At 36.2% G+C, this 15759-nt stretch overlaps 1 protein-coding gene across 1 annotated transcript in view; it reads left to right on the top strand.

Annotated features, from left to right (window-relative positions):
• The window catches only part of CSMD3 (CUB and Sushi multiple domains 3), an 888294-nt gene that overhangs the window by 276043 nt on the left and 596492 nt on the right, over nt 1-15759 (top strand). Inside the window, exon 6 of the mRNA XM_005869050.2 lies at nt 4122-4234. Within this exon, the coding sequence (XP_005869112.1) occupies nt 4122-4234 (113 nt within the window). The remainder of the gene's footprint in view (nt 1-4121; nt 4235-15759) is intronic.

Raw genomic sequence — 15759 nt, forward strand, 5'->3', positions numbered from 1 at the left:
GGTTGGGGCGCCGCAGCCTGTCACACCCAGAGCCGCAGGGCAGTCAGGAGATTGGGGAGCTCCCCCCTATCAGGCACAGAGGAGGGCTGATCAGGGGGTTGGGGTGCCTTCCCCTGTCACGAACAGAGTAGGGCGGATAGGGAGGTTGTGGCCCCGCCCCCTGTCACTCACAGAGCCACAGGGCGATCAGGGGGTTTGGGCGCTGCCCCCTGTCACACACAGAGCTGCAGGGCAGTCAGGAGATTGGGGAGCTCCCCCCTATCAGGCACAGAGGAGGGCTGATCAGGGGGTTGGGGTGCCTTCCCCTGTCACGAACAGAGTAGGGCGGATAGGGAGGTTGTGGCCCCGCCCCCTGTCACTCACAGAGCCACAGGGCGATCAGGGGGTTTGGGCGCTGCCCCCTGTCATGCTGATCCCGGTGCCGGGAGCCTCGCTGCTCCGCTGATCCCGGTGCTGGGAGGCATATTACCCTTTTACTATATAGGATAGAGGCCTGGTGCATGGGTAGGGGCTGGCTGGTTTGCCCTGAAGGGTGTCCTGGATCAGGGTGGGGGTCCCCACTGGGGTGCCTGGCCAGTCTGGGTGAGGGGCTGAGGGCTGTTTTCCGGCTGGCGAGTGACTAAAGCTTCCAACCGCTCCTTGTTTTCTTTTCTTTTTTTTTTATTCTGGGCCAGCTTTAGCTCTGAGGCCTCGCTGCTGAAAAGATGGATACAATGTTTCGGTCCGGCTGGCTTTCAGTCTGGCTGGTTTCTGGGGGTTTGTTTACCTTCTTATTTGCAACATAGTATATAGTTGCTTAGACTTGCAAATGAGAGGCCGGCAAGTGAGGCGGTGAACGTTGGAGTCTGCAGCAAGCAAGCCTCGTGCTCGCTTCAGTGCCTGGCTGCCGGCCGCCATCTTGGCTGACAGTTAATTTGCATATACTCACTGATTAGCCAATGAAAAGGGTAGCGGTCGTACGCCAATTACCATGTTTCTCTTTTATTAGTGTAGATTACATCATTTACTACCATCTGAATTTATATCAGTCATTTACTTATCTTTTCTTCTGTATTTTCACTTTGTAAGATCACGGATTGATCTGTCTTGGTACTACTCTATTTCTAATGCTTATTTAGCATAACATTTGCCATATATTAAGTGATCCATAAATAATCATTGAATATACCTAATCTCTTCATTATCTAGTGTTGATTCTTACTGACTTTATATGTGAATGCACACATAACTGCTTGCCTTCAAATGACCATAGTGATTTGACATAGTGATAACAATTAGTTATATTTAAGAAATACCTCTTTTAGTATTTTATAAATTAACTAGGGGCCCAGTGCATGAAATTCACACATGGGTAGGGTCCCTAGGCCTAGCCAATGATCAGAGCCAATCTGTGGGGCAACCAGCGGGGCAAATGGGCCCCCACTGGCACCCGCCTTGGCTACCCTGGCACCACCTGCTTGCCATCCCCTCCCCCCACCATTGCCACCTGTTACCTCCCTCTGTGGGGCGACCAGCGGGGCAATCTGGGTTGGGGGGGCCACCGGCACCCACCATGGCTGGCCTGGGGCCTGTGGGCTGGGGGTAGCTCCTGCATTTAGTATTTTCCCCCTGGTGGTCAGTGCACGTCATAGCAATTGGTCGACATTTTCCCCCTGGTGGTCAGTGCACGTCATAGTAATTGGTCGATCAGTTGACTGTCTGTCCCCTGGTGGTCAGTGCACATCATAGCAAGAGGTTGAGTGGCCTTAGTATACCATTAGCATATTACTCTTTGATTGGTTCAACGGACGACTGGATGACCGGACACATAGCATATTAGGCTTTCATTATATAAGATTCTTTAAAATAATTAGTTTAATTAAATCTTTCTAGGTGACATATATTTTCCATCTTCCATTTCAAAGATCTTCTCTGATAATATGTAAAATATGTTACAAAGATAAGTAGATTCATTTACTAGAGTTCTACATAAACCATAAAGTCATATTGTGTAAATCGTGTTTAAGTAGCAGGTGACTACAATTTGGAAAGTCCATATGACTGCTTTAGAACCAGTGAAGATGCTTTTCTTGTCTGCAGCAGAGGGGTGCCGTGGCACAGTTGCTTTCTAGTTGAGTGTATTGGCTTATCCACCATTTGGCTTCATGAGCTGAAGCACTGAAGGTATCAGGAATACCTTCTTAATTCCACCCCTGTTAATCTGCCATTATCTGTTCCACCTCATGGACGTTATACCCCAGCTACTGCAGTTCTAATATCTTCAGTTCCTCCTTTGTCAATTTCTGAAGGTAAATTTAGGCTCCAACCTATTGTGCCTTAGTAGCTATTACTAGTCTTAACTACACTTTGTTGGTGAAATTATCTTTGATGTCCCTGGGATACATGGGCATTTATCACTTTTATTGTTCTTTCAATCTTATTTCTTATCTCACTTTTCTTGATGTCCTTGTTGAGTTCCTTCTCATTTATTGGCTCTTCTAAGGGCCTCTCTCCAAACTCTGTACTCATTATATTTAGAAATGTGTACAGCCTGTCAAAAATAATTTAAAATTTTGTGAATGGATATTTATGCTTATCAAATCAGGGAATTGAAGAGAAACATTGTACAACAAAATCTTTCATGAACTGTGCTACTCTATTGAAAATAAAATTATATCAAATCAAAATTTTTAAAACTGTGTTGCTATTTAAACTGAACCAACCAACAAGCAAACAGAAGTAAACATAACTTGGATATTTTCTGAAAGCAATGAAGTGAAATTTTATACTTTGAGTTTTAAACTTCTGTAGGTGAATTACATATATTTACTAAATTCAAATATGAAAAACCACCCAGCTTGAACAATAAATAGACACACCACTATAAAATAGAAAATAGAGCATTGATAGAGAAAAGTTAAAGATGCATTCCAAAGAAGGAAGATAAATGAGAAATGTTTGGAATAAAACCCAGCTTGTTCATGTTAGAATGCAAGAAAATTGGGTTGTATAGTATGTTTCCAAGCCCATCCTCTTTACCCATGGGTAAAATCATACAATAAAGGTGGTTTCATATGTCCATGACTTAGCTCATGATCATTCATTATAAGGTAAGGGAAAAGAGTTGTAATCACCACACACACACACACACACACACACGCACACACACACACACAATTTGCCTTCTGATGAAGCAAAACAAAAGTGTAAGCTTTGCAGAATGGAAAAGATACATCACATACTGGTTATTAGAACACTTCAGTCTAAAATTCCCCTTAACTATGTAATAGTATTTCTTTTGAGAATATTTTACCTTGGCTTTGTAACATACACCTAGAAATATCTAGGGCATAGTTTCAAGATCTTGCTTTAAGTACCTTGTTTTAAAGAGATTATGAAATGTTTTCTTTATGACTTGCTATGTAGAGACTAAATACAGGGTGTCTCAAAAATGTATACACATATTGTAACAGCTGATAGCTCAATTTTGAAAATGAAATGCATCTTAAAAAATACTGCCTTTATAATTATTCAAAGTGTGTATATGCATTTCTGGGACACCCTAACTGTATACCCCAAATACCATGTTTTCTGTCTGTCAATTGGAGCAGACCTTCGGTGCATTATAGGGAATTTTAATAATAAAAATTATGGTATTGTGAAATTACATTAAAATAGTTCTATCCTATGAAATTACATTGTAAAATTTATCACCAAATGTGAAATAGTGAGAATATATTAGGTAGAAAAAGTATATCTACTGCTTTGAAGTCTTTCTGTTTTGTAACTATACTATATCAATACAAACAAGGGAACACAATGAGCAGCACCATTAAGCTCAGTTTCCATTATATTTATTATTACATATGCAGTCAATTTGGTGAATCAAAAATCATATGTAGGTTACTGTTGAATTTATAAATGTATGCAACATAATTGGAACAATGGGTGTTTGGAATTTCACTGTTTTATGATTGACTTTTCTATACCTAAAACAACTGTTTCATTTTTCATAAAGAAGTTAATGCAGAGTCATGGATATTGTATACATGTATATAAATTTGGGAGGGTCCCAACTCAGTAAAATTGTTTAGTGCTGCAAGGCTTTTTAAATGTTTTTGTTGTTGTCTTCCATAATTCAGGTTATCTGGAATGAATATACCGCCACCAATTATCAGCAACAAAAACTGGCTCAGACTGCATTTTGTTACAGACAGCAATCACAGATATCGTGGATTTAGTGCTCCGTATCAAGGTATATTTGATGAATACTTCTGCCTCCTTTGATGTGTAGAATGTTTTTGGTATACACAGCTGCATTTTGTGATAGAAGCAAAATATCTTTAGCATTAACAAGTGGTAATTTGAATAAGCAAAAATGGACTTTGTCTTGCTATGGCAGTGATATGATCATAACTAAATTACAGTATAAAAGTTGATTTTCATAGCACAATGTTTAGCATAAAGGATATTATGACCTCTAAAGGTCATATGTGACAGATGTTATATTTTACTTTCATGAAGTGCTCCAGCAATTGGACATTCTACCTAAAGCTGCATCACACAGCACTGCAAAAACCCCCGCAGTTGTAGTCTTTTCATGAATTGAAACTCCTTTTCATATACAGCGTATCTGCTATTGCTAGTTTAATTAAACTTTTTGGGGGGTTTATTACCTAACATTTAGATGAAGAGGCATACTTTTGAATAAGTAGGATATAATATTTGATGCATTCACTTGAAAACACTTTGTTTAGGACAAGATTGTTATGAAGATGGAGTACTAATGAAACTGTAGCTTCTACAGTGTTTAGTAATACTATGGGCTTAGTGCACTTGATCCGCAGACTATTATGTAAATAATTCATTTCATTCTCAGTAGTGTATCAGCTACTGTTCAGGGAATGGTGAGCATTGCCACAGTTACATTTTTCCATTTATCTGTTTGTTTTATTTAATGATTTCCGTTTAATAGTCTTCAGACTTAAGTGCTTTGAAAACTTAATATGGTGACTTTAGCCAGCTTATAATTAATATCTAAAATAGTATGAGACCACATATTATTTTCTGGAATACAAATTTCAGCAACCAATTTATATTTGAGGACCAGCATCCTCTCTTTGGAGTCCTAACAATGAAGTTTTTCACAATAATAGCAACACATTAATGTGATGGTATCTTGACCCTTATAATAGTGCATTTGCTGTCACTGTAATAAAATTCACTGAGAAAGTAACTTGAAAGTAGAGGTTTTACATAAAATTCACTATAAAAAATCTGTAATTTCTATTTCTAATGTAGTTAATTCAAATAGAAGCATGAATGCAAGTGTGCTCTTAATGCTATACATTTTATTAACATTTCTCAGAATATATTACTCACCTTAGAACACTATATTTTAAAATTAAAAATTAAATATTCATAGATATTTTATTTTTATATCTTATTAAAAATAACCATTAAAATCATAGTAACTTGAATCTTACCCTTTTAACCTAATGTCACTTTTAATAGTGAACAATACTTTGAGTTTCCTATTTTAGTTTCAAAAGTGCCTGTGCACTTCAGAAATCAGAGGGCTTTTTTTTATTGAAAAGAAGTAATTGTTGTGGAGCCTCTTTTTCTCTAGGTTGACCCATTCCCTTGAGTTTTCCAACCACATTTTTATGGCTCTGATTCCCCACTGCCCTGAGTTAAGGCAGATGGCCCTACAGAAATGCAAGACTCGTCATCTTTGACTCATGTGATCACTGAACCTTTAAATAAGATGGCTCCTCTTCTTTATCCTAATATAAATAAAATAACACTTACTTTGTATTTAAATATAAATGTATTTTTTTTTGCTGCAAGAAAACCAGATCTCTCTCTCAAAAATAAAATGGTACCTAATTTGTTTTATGCTGTATAGTTTCATGAAACTAGTATCTGCAGATGGGGTTATTTTGCATTAAAAGACAGCAGTGCAAAGCTGTGAGTAGATTTGTGTATTTAATTATTATTTTTAGTATTCTACTTGCTGATCTTAAATTGAGTTTTATAGTACTTTCAGGACTCAGTTTTATTTTCTGGCATTGCCTCGCTTGTTTCATCATTGAAAAATAGCACATCAGTGAATTGACTGTAGTAAAATAGTAAGGAAGTGTTTTATGGGGTATGAATTATTTCTATTTCCGGCAGGGAAAGGAGCTTAAAATGAGGTGATTTTGGATATAATCTATATCTACCCAATATAGAGGAAATAAAGTGGCCTAACAGAAAAAAGCAATGATTTTGTAATAAGATCAAAAAAGTTTTATTACATAAAAATACACCTTTGTATTGTGTCCATTTAAGCCTTTCCTGATTCAGACTTGACTTTCTAATTGTATTATCTCCAAATAATATTTTACCTACGCAACATAAATTCAGTTGGATAAGTAATTCTTAAAACTAAACTAAAATAAATTTGGATTGATAAACAAATAAACTATCTTAAATAGCTATGAAAATAATAATTCTGACATGTTGAAATGCATGCCCCAGCATGAAGTGGTGATCATGCATTTTAGATCCTCCCATGCTACCATTTAATTTCAGTGGTATCTAAATTGCAGTCAAATTAAAACCAATTCAAGGTAGAACATTTGTGGAACATACTATACAGTAGTCACAACCAAGTCTCCATGTAACAGTTTCTTAATAAATCAAATTTGTAATCAGCAATTAGTATTGATTTATCAATTATTTTCAATATTAAGTATTTTACTGGAGCTTAGGTTTTCTTATAGCATTTCTATTTAATCTGTGGTCTTATAAAATGCAATGAAAATTAACTGTACATTACTACGAGTTCCTAAATGCCAGTAGATATTTTTTTATATAATTGATTCCAAATGTCTAAATATATTACTATTTCTATATTATAGATTAAGTCTTCTAAATAAATCAATTTATAGTTGATCCTCATTTTGATTTTTAAAGGTTTTTCCCATATTATTCATGTGATTCTTCTTATGCAGGTTAATATTTTGGAGCTAGTTATTTTCAATGTACCAAAGATACATTAATAATTATATGGACCATTTTATATTTATGAATAAAATATTTTATATATGTTCTCAAAGGAGTTATAGTAATTTTAGTATCACCTGTGTAATTTTTGGTAAGAAAACATATTTAATGGCCCAAATTTTCAAATTGTATTGAAAATACACTGCCATTACCCTCAGTTACACAGAGGCCCTTGGCATTTTAGATGCACATAATTTATATGAAAATAATTTAGGGGCACAGTTAGGCGTCGATCAGGCTGGCAGGGGACTGGTTAAGTGGTGATCAGGCTGGCAGGCAAAGCGACTGGGGGCAATCAGGCAGGCAGGCAGGCGAGCGGTTGGGAGCCAACAGTCCCGGATTGTGAGAGGGATGTACGACTGCCAGTTTAGGCCCGATCCCATACTTTGCATTTGAAATGTTTTGACAAATTTATGTACACAGTTACTGAACAAAGGTAAATAAGATTATTGGGGATTCAGCATAGAGTAATAAAAAGAGTAGGATTTGGAGTCAGAAAATGAGGGTTAAATTATGAAGTTACTAATTGCTGCTTGAGTTGTCTGAACTTTAGTTTCCCCATCAATTAAAATATTCACAATAGCCAGATACTGTTGTTGTGTAAAGCAAAAGGTATTAAGATTTCTAATAGTGAAAGTTGGGCATGCAGTGAATAAATACACTTCAGTGGAAAGAGGTAATCAACCATTTGGAATGGTGAGAAACACACTTTTCAACCATGAGGTATAACATATTTAAAATTATGATCAAACATAAAATTTAAATTCAGTAAACAATTAAAAAGGGAAAACACTGGGTTTTATCTTTCTCACTATCACAAATGAGGCAGCCCATATTTTCTAGAGAAAAAGCACTTTTCAACTTAGAACTCATTTAAACTAAGATTTATTTTCTAAAGTAAACATGAGAAGCAATTTCATTTGTATAAGTGAATTTTTAAAATCACACTTATAGCCCAGAGCACAGCATTAAAGCAACCTCTTTAATTATATATGTTTTTTCTAATTTTGTTTAGACATCAGTTTTTTTGTACCTTTATATATCCACTAGAGTCCCGGTGTATGAAATTCGTGCACTGGGGGTGGGGGTCCCTCAGCCCAGACTGCACCCTCTCCAATCTGGAACCCCTTGGGGGATGTCCCTGTGGGATCGGGCCTAAACCTGTAGTCGTACATCCCTCTCACAATCCGGGACTGCCGGCTCCCAACTGCTTGCCTGCCTGCCTGCCTGATTGCCCCCAATCACTTTTGCCTGCCAGCCTGATCACCACTTAACCAGTCCCCTACCAGCCTGATCGACGCCTAACTGTGCCCCTGCCAGCCGATTTCACCCAATTGCCCTCCCCTGCTGTCCCGGTCCCCCCAACTGCCCTCCCCTGCCAACCTGGTTTCCCCCAGCTGCCTTCCCTTGCTGGCCTGATCACCCCCATCTGCCCTCCCCTGCTGGCCTGGTCGCCCCCAACTGCCCTCCCCTGCTGGCCTGGTCCCCCAACTGCCCTCCCCTGCAGGCCTGGTCCCCCCCCGCAACTGCCCTCCCATGCTTGCCTGGTTGCCCCTAACTGCCCTCTCCTGCTGGCCTGATTGCCCACAACTGCCCTCCCCTGCTGGCCATCTTGTGCCCACATGAGGTCGGCCATCTTGTGTGAGGGCATTATGGTCAATTTCCATATTACCTCTTTATTATATAGGATTGTTAATAAAAGATTGCAAGTCATATTCCACCATTCTAATTATAAAACCCCTCCTCTAATTTGATAACTGTCAGTGTGTCATGTTTATGATTTCAAGGTTGGTGGTGAAAAAGTAAATAGTGAAGATCAAAACTTTGGGTTCAGATAATGTAGGTGTAGTTCACTGTCATGGGAACGTTGGGCATGGGCAAATAGACTGCTTTTCCGGTAAAGTCAGTGAACAGGGCTTTGCCAGCATAATTCAAGAAGTCTGTATGAATATGTATTTTTTCATATTATAGTATTTATTATTTAATTTTTAGTGAGTACATGCTGTGGGAAAATTCATAAACTCTATTGAATCCTTAACTCAAAAAAATCTCCTTTTCATACATAGACAAACTGCATTATTTTAAGTTTGTGAAGTAAGCTATTTTTATTTACTGTGTTTTGACAGAATAGGAAGGTGAGTTTCATTGGTGTTTAGTGTTTGAGAATAATTTCTAATCTGTACTTTGTTTTATTTTCTTCTGATTATTATTATTATTTACATCAATTTTCTTCAAATCTTTCTCAATTCAAAATAATTACTTTTACCTGGATTTTCTTCCCTTCCCTTCCCTTCCCTTCCCTTCCCTTCCCTTCCCTTTCCTTTCCGTTTATGGTTAAAAATAAGAAACTTATTTTTACTTCTTGCTTTATATACCTGTCTAGTCAATGGGATTTATCGTCTTAAATAGTATAACCATCAGAGATAATCAAAATAACATATTTAGTACTCAAATTGTCTGTTTAAGTAAACATTGGTCTAAAATAGCCATTAAAAACTAATAGCATTATTTTCTGGGGTGCAAGTGTATATTTTATAGTCATGCCAATATAAAATTTAAGGCCTTTAACCACATCTATATATATAAAAGCCTAAGTGACCGTTACAACTGGTCAACCAAACAACTGGTTGACTGGTTGCTATGACAATGCACTGACCACCTGGGGTCAGATGCTCAATGCGGGAGCTGCCCCCTGGTGGTCAGTGCACTCCCACAGCCAACCTCCTGCAGCAGCCGGCCCTCCCACAGTCCCTTCCCCAGCCGGCTAGCATCCATTGGCCCTGATCGGCCCCAATCGCCAGCCAGGCCGGTGGGACCCCACCCATGCACGAATTTGTGCACTGGGCCTCTAGTTATATGATGATAATGATTGCATGAAATTCTTCCATAGTTAACTAGACTTATTTCTTCATTCCAATCCTTATAATTTATTTCTTCCATCTCACACTTCTGTTCATAAATTGTGGGTGTGCTTGACAGTAAACTGGCAAAGTGTCATTTAATTACAAGTTTTCCTGAAATAGAAATTCCACTGCAACATAACCTGGCAAAAAGAGCTAAGGGTTTTATATAAGAAACACAATGCTGGTGACTTATTTGCTTAACTCTACTCAAACTAATTTCTAGTAAAATACTTTATCTTGCTATACATTTTAATACTTAAGAATTAAAAAGCCATGAGACTATATTTAGAGCTGGAATATAGTTTTACAGTTTATAGATATACATATATGTAATATATGCATACATAGATAAATATATATAAAATGAGATTTAGAAATAAAGTAGAATATTAGAAATGTTATTTCCTTTATGCTGTCTGTTTTATAGTCCTTTTTATTCTGGTTATGAGTTAATGTTATGCATGAAAACAGAGACTACCCATGAAGGACATGATTCATTAGAAAAAGTTACACTTGGAAAAATTAAATTCAGATTCTGATAAAGAGGATTGCTTAAAATCAGATGATAATGGATTTCTGAGAAATGTATAGCAGAAAAGTATAAAATAAGTTAATGTATATGCTTATGAAATAGTCATGGAAATCAGAATATTAAGGAGTAGATAGATATCTGTTACAAGATTTTTAGTATTTTTTGAGGAACTGAATCAATCTTCATTGATAGGAGAGTGACAAGAGCTAATAGTCAAAAGGAAAAAATATCATGATTGTTATTTTTTTAAAAGGTCTTTAGTGCCTACTTTGCTAAGTAGTCTTCAGCCAATGTTTTATTCCTTTATAAAATTTTTAATGCTTAAAGATTGTTTAATGTTTGAGAAATATTATTTCTTAAATGAGTGTTCAATCCATATAGATGTAAACCTTTTTATTGATATACCTTAAAAAGTGAAAGGCAAATTATATTAACCTTATATTACAATCATATGAAATTCGTGAGGTTCCAGAAATATTTTAGTAAAATTATTGTGATTTAGATTGGTATCTTCAAATAGAGCATCTACTGTGAATGGGAAATAATCTATAAAATATCCAGTTGCAATATGGACAATATTTTCTGAAACATGTAGTAAGTTTAAAATGTAGCACTTAACTGCAAAACTGGAAAAAAAATCACTATATAGCAACATTTTAATTTGGCTCACGTATTCCTGCTGATGATAGAATAAACATAAAATTAGCCAATCTCTTTTAGGACAAAGTCTCTTTTGTGTTAATTCAGCATCCTTGGGGTAAATGTTCAAACATTTAAGGTTCAGATCACTGCCTTCTTCCTTTTTAAATAAAGCTTCATCTAAGACAAGTGATGTCCGCTGAGCACTAGTGGTGGCAGGATGAAACTGACTGGTCCGTATGTAAACCCTTGTTCTTATTAATATCAGCTGACTTCAGTGGGGAGGTCACCTCTTTGTAACCGAGGACCCTGCATTTCCTTCGGGTGTCCTCAAGGCAGCCTGTGCTGTGCTCTTTTAGCAAGGTCCGTTTTCTGTCTCTCTGATTCTATTCCATGACAATTTTTGCTGGGTCTTCCATCTCCAGTTTAGCTAAAACTCTTCAATCCACATTTTCCTTTTCTCTTACGGTGATAGCCCTGTGGCAGGGTCCTAGATCTTTAACTTACTTATACCTATCTGCCACCCAACACTCATCGTTCAGCACAGTGTAAGACTACCAACTTGCTGGTCACCTATTACTCTGGTGTTCTGCTGAATGTAGGTGTGTCTTTAAGGGGCTTACATTTTCCCTGAGTCCATACTGTAAGATTTCAGAATTAATTCTTTTAGCAAATGGAGTTTAACAAATCCATATAGATATTTGTAGTCTTCCTTACTCTATACTCCATGAACATTTTTACACAAAGGGACAGCTTAGGGTTTTTTTATTCTTTTTTTTTAATATATTTTATTGACTTTTTACAGAGAGGAAGGGAGAGAGATAGAGAGTTAGAAACATCGATGAGAGAGAAACATCGATCAGCTGCCTTCTGCACATCTCCTACTGTGGATGTGCCCGCAACCAAGGTACATGCCCTTGACCGGAATCGAACCCGGGACCTTTCAGTTCGCAGGCCGACGCTCTATCCACTGAACCAATCCGGTTTCGGCGGTTTTTTTTTATTCTATTAGATTATGGGAGAGCCTTTCTTTTACATGTCCTGAGTTTTCACTAATTGTGGCTTTTTATAAAGTCTTCCAGACTTGTCTCTTGAGCTGAAAAGGAAACTTGTTCAAATTCACGATCTCTCTCATCCTAGCGTGACTCTCAGGACTAATATCTGGGTAGGACTTAAACCATGTAATTGTCAGTCAAAGTTGTATAAGAGCGCTCCCAAAACAGAGCAATCCAAGGGATTCAAAGAATGAGGAAAGTCCACAGTGTTGAAATTAATAGGATTGAGAAATACATGTTTAAAATTTTTTAAATAGCTTGACTATTTATTGAGTGAGAAATTGATCTCCTCGAGAAAAATATTTATATTATCTTTCCTAAATAAGCATAAAATATATTGCATACTAGAGGCCCGATGCACAAAATTCATGCAAGAGTAGGTCTTCCTTCTTCCGGCTGCTGGCACCAGCTTCCCTCTGGTACCCGGGACCCAGGCTTCCCTCTGGCCGCCAGCAGGCACCCGGGACTCTGGCTTCCCTTGCAGCCCCGGCTTTGTCCAGAAGGTCATTGGACTCCGGCTTCCCTTGCAGCCCCGGCTTTCTCTAGAAGGTCATCTGGAAGGATGTCTGGTCTGGTTAGCATATTATGCTTATTATAATAGATTGATTTAAAAATGTTCAACCTGCTTTTATAGCTGCATTTTGCTTTTTCAAATATACATAAGTCTGTAATATTTGCTATCTTTATTATGCCAACTAACTTTGGCTTAGCATTTTCCTTTTAGTTAATGTGGTTTCTGTCAAGTATTTTAAATTATTATAATGTAATAAATTCATGAGTACACTTTTTAGCCTGTAATTGTATAAATTTCTTGCATTTAAAGTACATTGGGTAGAGTACAGAAATTGCATTGTTTAATGGTAGTACTTCATGGTGATCCAATATTGTCCCAATTAGTATTCATTTGTTTATGATATATCTGATAGTTTTACTCACATAAGCCTCTAGTGAGGGCAGTTTTGTTATATCACCTAAGGATAAGCACATAACAAACGATAACGGATTAATTTGGTGTACAATAAACAAAATTCAGTGTTTTGTAAATTCTGTTGACGTTACAAATATATTTAACAAGTAATTTGTTTTTATAATGATTCAGTAATTGCACAAAATGACCTCCAAAAGCATCAGTCAAGCACAGCGGGTACAAGCCATCAAACACATTATAGATGATTGATCCTCCACGTCAATGTGAAAAGTGGGGTCTGAGGCAACAAGCCTTGGGATTATATTATATTTATTTTATAGACAATTTCATCATGAAATTGAAAATGTCATCATGAAATTTAAATCCCTAGATATTTTCATTCAAATTCAAAGATATCCAGAAATATCTAAAGGCAATTTAGGAAAGTTTATTCAGAGGATAAAGATATTAACTTTGGATTTTCCTTTAGTTTAGAGTTGTAAGGTAATAAATGCTTTGTAAACACTGAATTGAACAAATTTAAGCTGAAATATTTTCTTTAAGCAAATAACCCCTTTCAATTTATTTTGGAACTACTTATTTCTCAGGCCACATTTTGGGAAATGATTCTGTAAGGCGTGATAGTAAGATTTAACTTCATGTGACAATACATTTATCATTAGTTAGCCTGACCTTTTCTTTAGTTATTTAATTACCCAAAGTTATAGATGAGGCAGGCAAATTGCTAATGCTGTTTGCTGAAACTAAAATAATTTCTTAAATTAAAACCCCCACTTGAGATCTATTATGGCACATTTATTTATTTGTTCATTTGTCCATCTATCCCATTTTGTTCAACAAAAATATTACTGAGCACTTACTCTATACCAGATGCTGTGCTAGGCTCTGATATTACAGTCTCAGAATTCAGGGGGTTTCTCCCAAAGGATTTGAAAAGATGAGTGTATATTACATTAAAAGAAGGATATGACATATTAAAATTAAGAAATTATGAGTTTCTGTGGGGAGTGGAGAATGCTTATTGTCTAAATCACTCAGAGGTTCAATATGAGCTAACTGTAGCCCTTTCAAAAAAAGTGTTAAAGCCCAAAATCATATTAGAAAATGGTGGAGCCAAGTCTTAACCTTTAGAGTTTTGTTTTGTTTTATTTTGTTTGTTTGTTTCTTCTAAGACCTATGATAATTTTACTATGAACTCCAGCCTTAAATATCTTCAAATTTGCAAATTTACAATGGATTTATTTTATTTTTAGAAAAGGCTGAAATTCATTGATAATGAAATATGGTGAGTAAAGAAAAAAAATTGTCCCAGTACACTGTGCTTGATTAAAAGTGACGTGTTAATAAAGCAATGATATTAGTTATGTAATCAGTTAATATGCATAAAGCCTTGAACAGTGTCTGGCAGAGCGTAGGCGTCATATAAATGGTAGCTGCTATTACTATTATCAGTAGCAGCAGCAGCAGAAGCATTGTGACCCTTATTGTTTGACTACAAATGACTTGGAAGGCAATTTCAAGCACATTATTGGTAATAGGAGTATTATCTGAAATAAGAATATCCAACATTTCATAGCAATACGTTGCAGACTCATGTTTACTTGATAACATAAGTGCTTGGTTGTTGATTTTTAAAAAGGGATGAATTTAATATAGGTTTCAATACAGTAGATATTATAAAGAAAATTATTTCTAGTAAAACTATATCAAACATTTAACAGATACATGTCTTAAAAATTAACCATGTGATATATCAGCTATATATTCCTTGTCTATTATATGTGCATAGGATAGAAAAAAATAAAAGTATCTTCTCTTACAGACTTATTTATCCTTTTATTATATTAGGAATACTGACTGTTATTGGAATACCCAAAGAGGAATTTGTAGCTATAAAATAGCTTAAGGTGAAAGAAGTATAATAACCCTTATCAGAAAAGGCAATAGTTTCATAATACCCAAGTGTACTTTTGTTTGAAAAGGTCAAATTTAAACATTATGTTATTGATCTAACAAGTAAACAACCTTGTTGCTTTGGATTACATTCTTCTTTCCTACGGAAAATATAACAAGTACTACATAGAGTTTCCATAACTAACATGTGCCTCCAGATTTTGTTGTTATGCACTTCTGTTGAATTTCAAAGCATATACTAATTTTTCTAGCTTATCAATGTAACAAAAATCCAGTAAACTTTTACATGGGGCAGCTGTTTAAGTGATAAGTGACAATAAAAACTAATATTGGAAAAGTAGAGAGAGGTAAAGATCCCCAGGAATACACTTTATTTCGAAGAGCACTGAACTAGAAGTTGGTAAATTTTGGTACAGACTCCACTCTGTGAACTTGAATGTATTCCTTAACATTCTCAGGAGTTTAAGGTCATTAGATAATGGGACAATACTTTCTTCCAAGTCTAAAACTTTTTGGGCTTAATCTGTTCCTGATGCAGCTAACTCACAAAAGTTGGCCTAATTATAGCTCAACTTCACAGTGTTATGTAAGGAGTTTAAGATTAGATAATGGGACAATACTTTCTTCCAAGTCTAAAACTTTTTGGGCTTAATCTGTTCCTGATGCAGCTAACTCACAAAAAAAGGCCTAATTATAGCTCAACTTCACAGAGTTATGTATGTATATATATATATATATATATATATATATATATACACA

The sequence above is a fragment of the Myotis brandtii genome, unplaced genomic scaffold (genome assembly GCF_000412655.1).
Source record: "Myotis brandtii unplaced genomic scaffold, ASM41265v1 scaffold285, whole genome shotgun sequence".
Taxonomy (NCBI): Eukaryota; Metazoa; Chordata; class Mammalia; order Chiroptera; family Vespertilionidae; genus Myotis; species Myotis brandtii.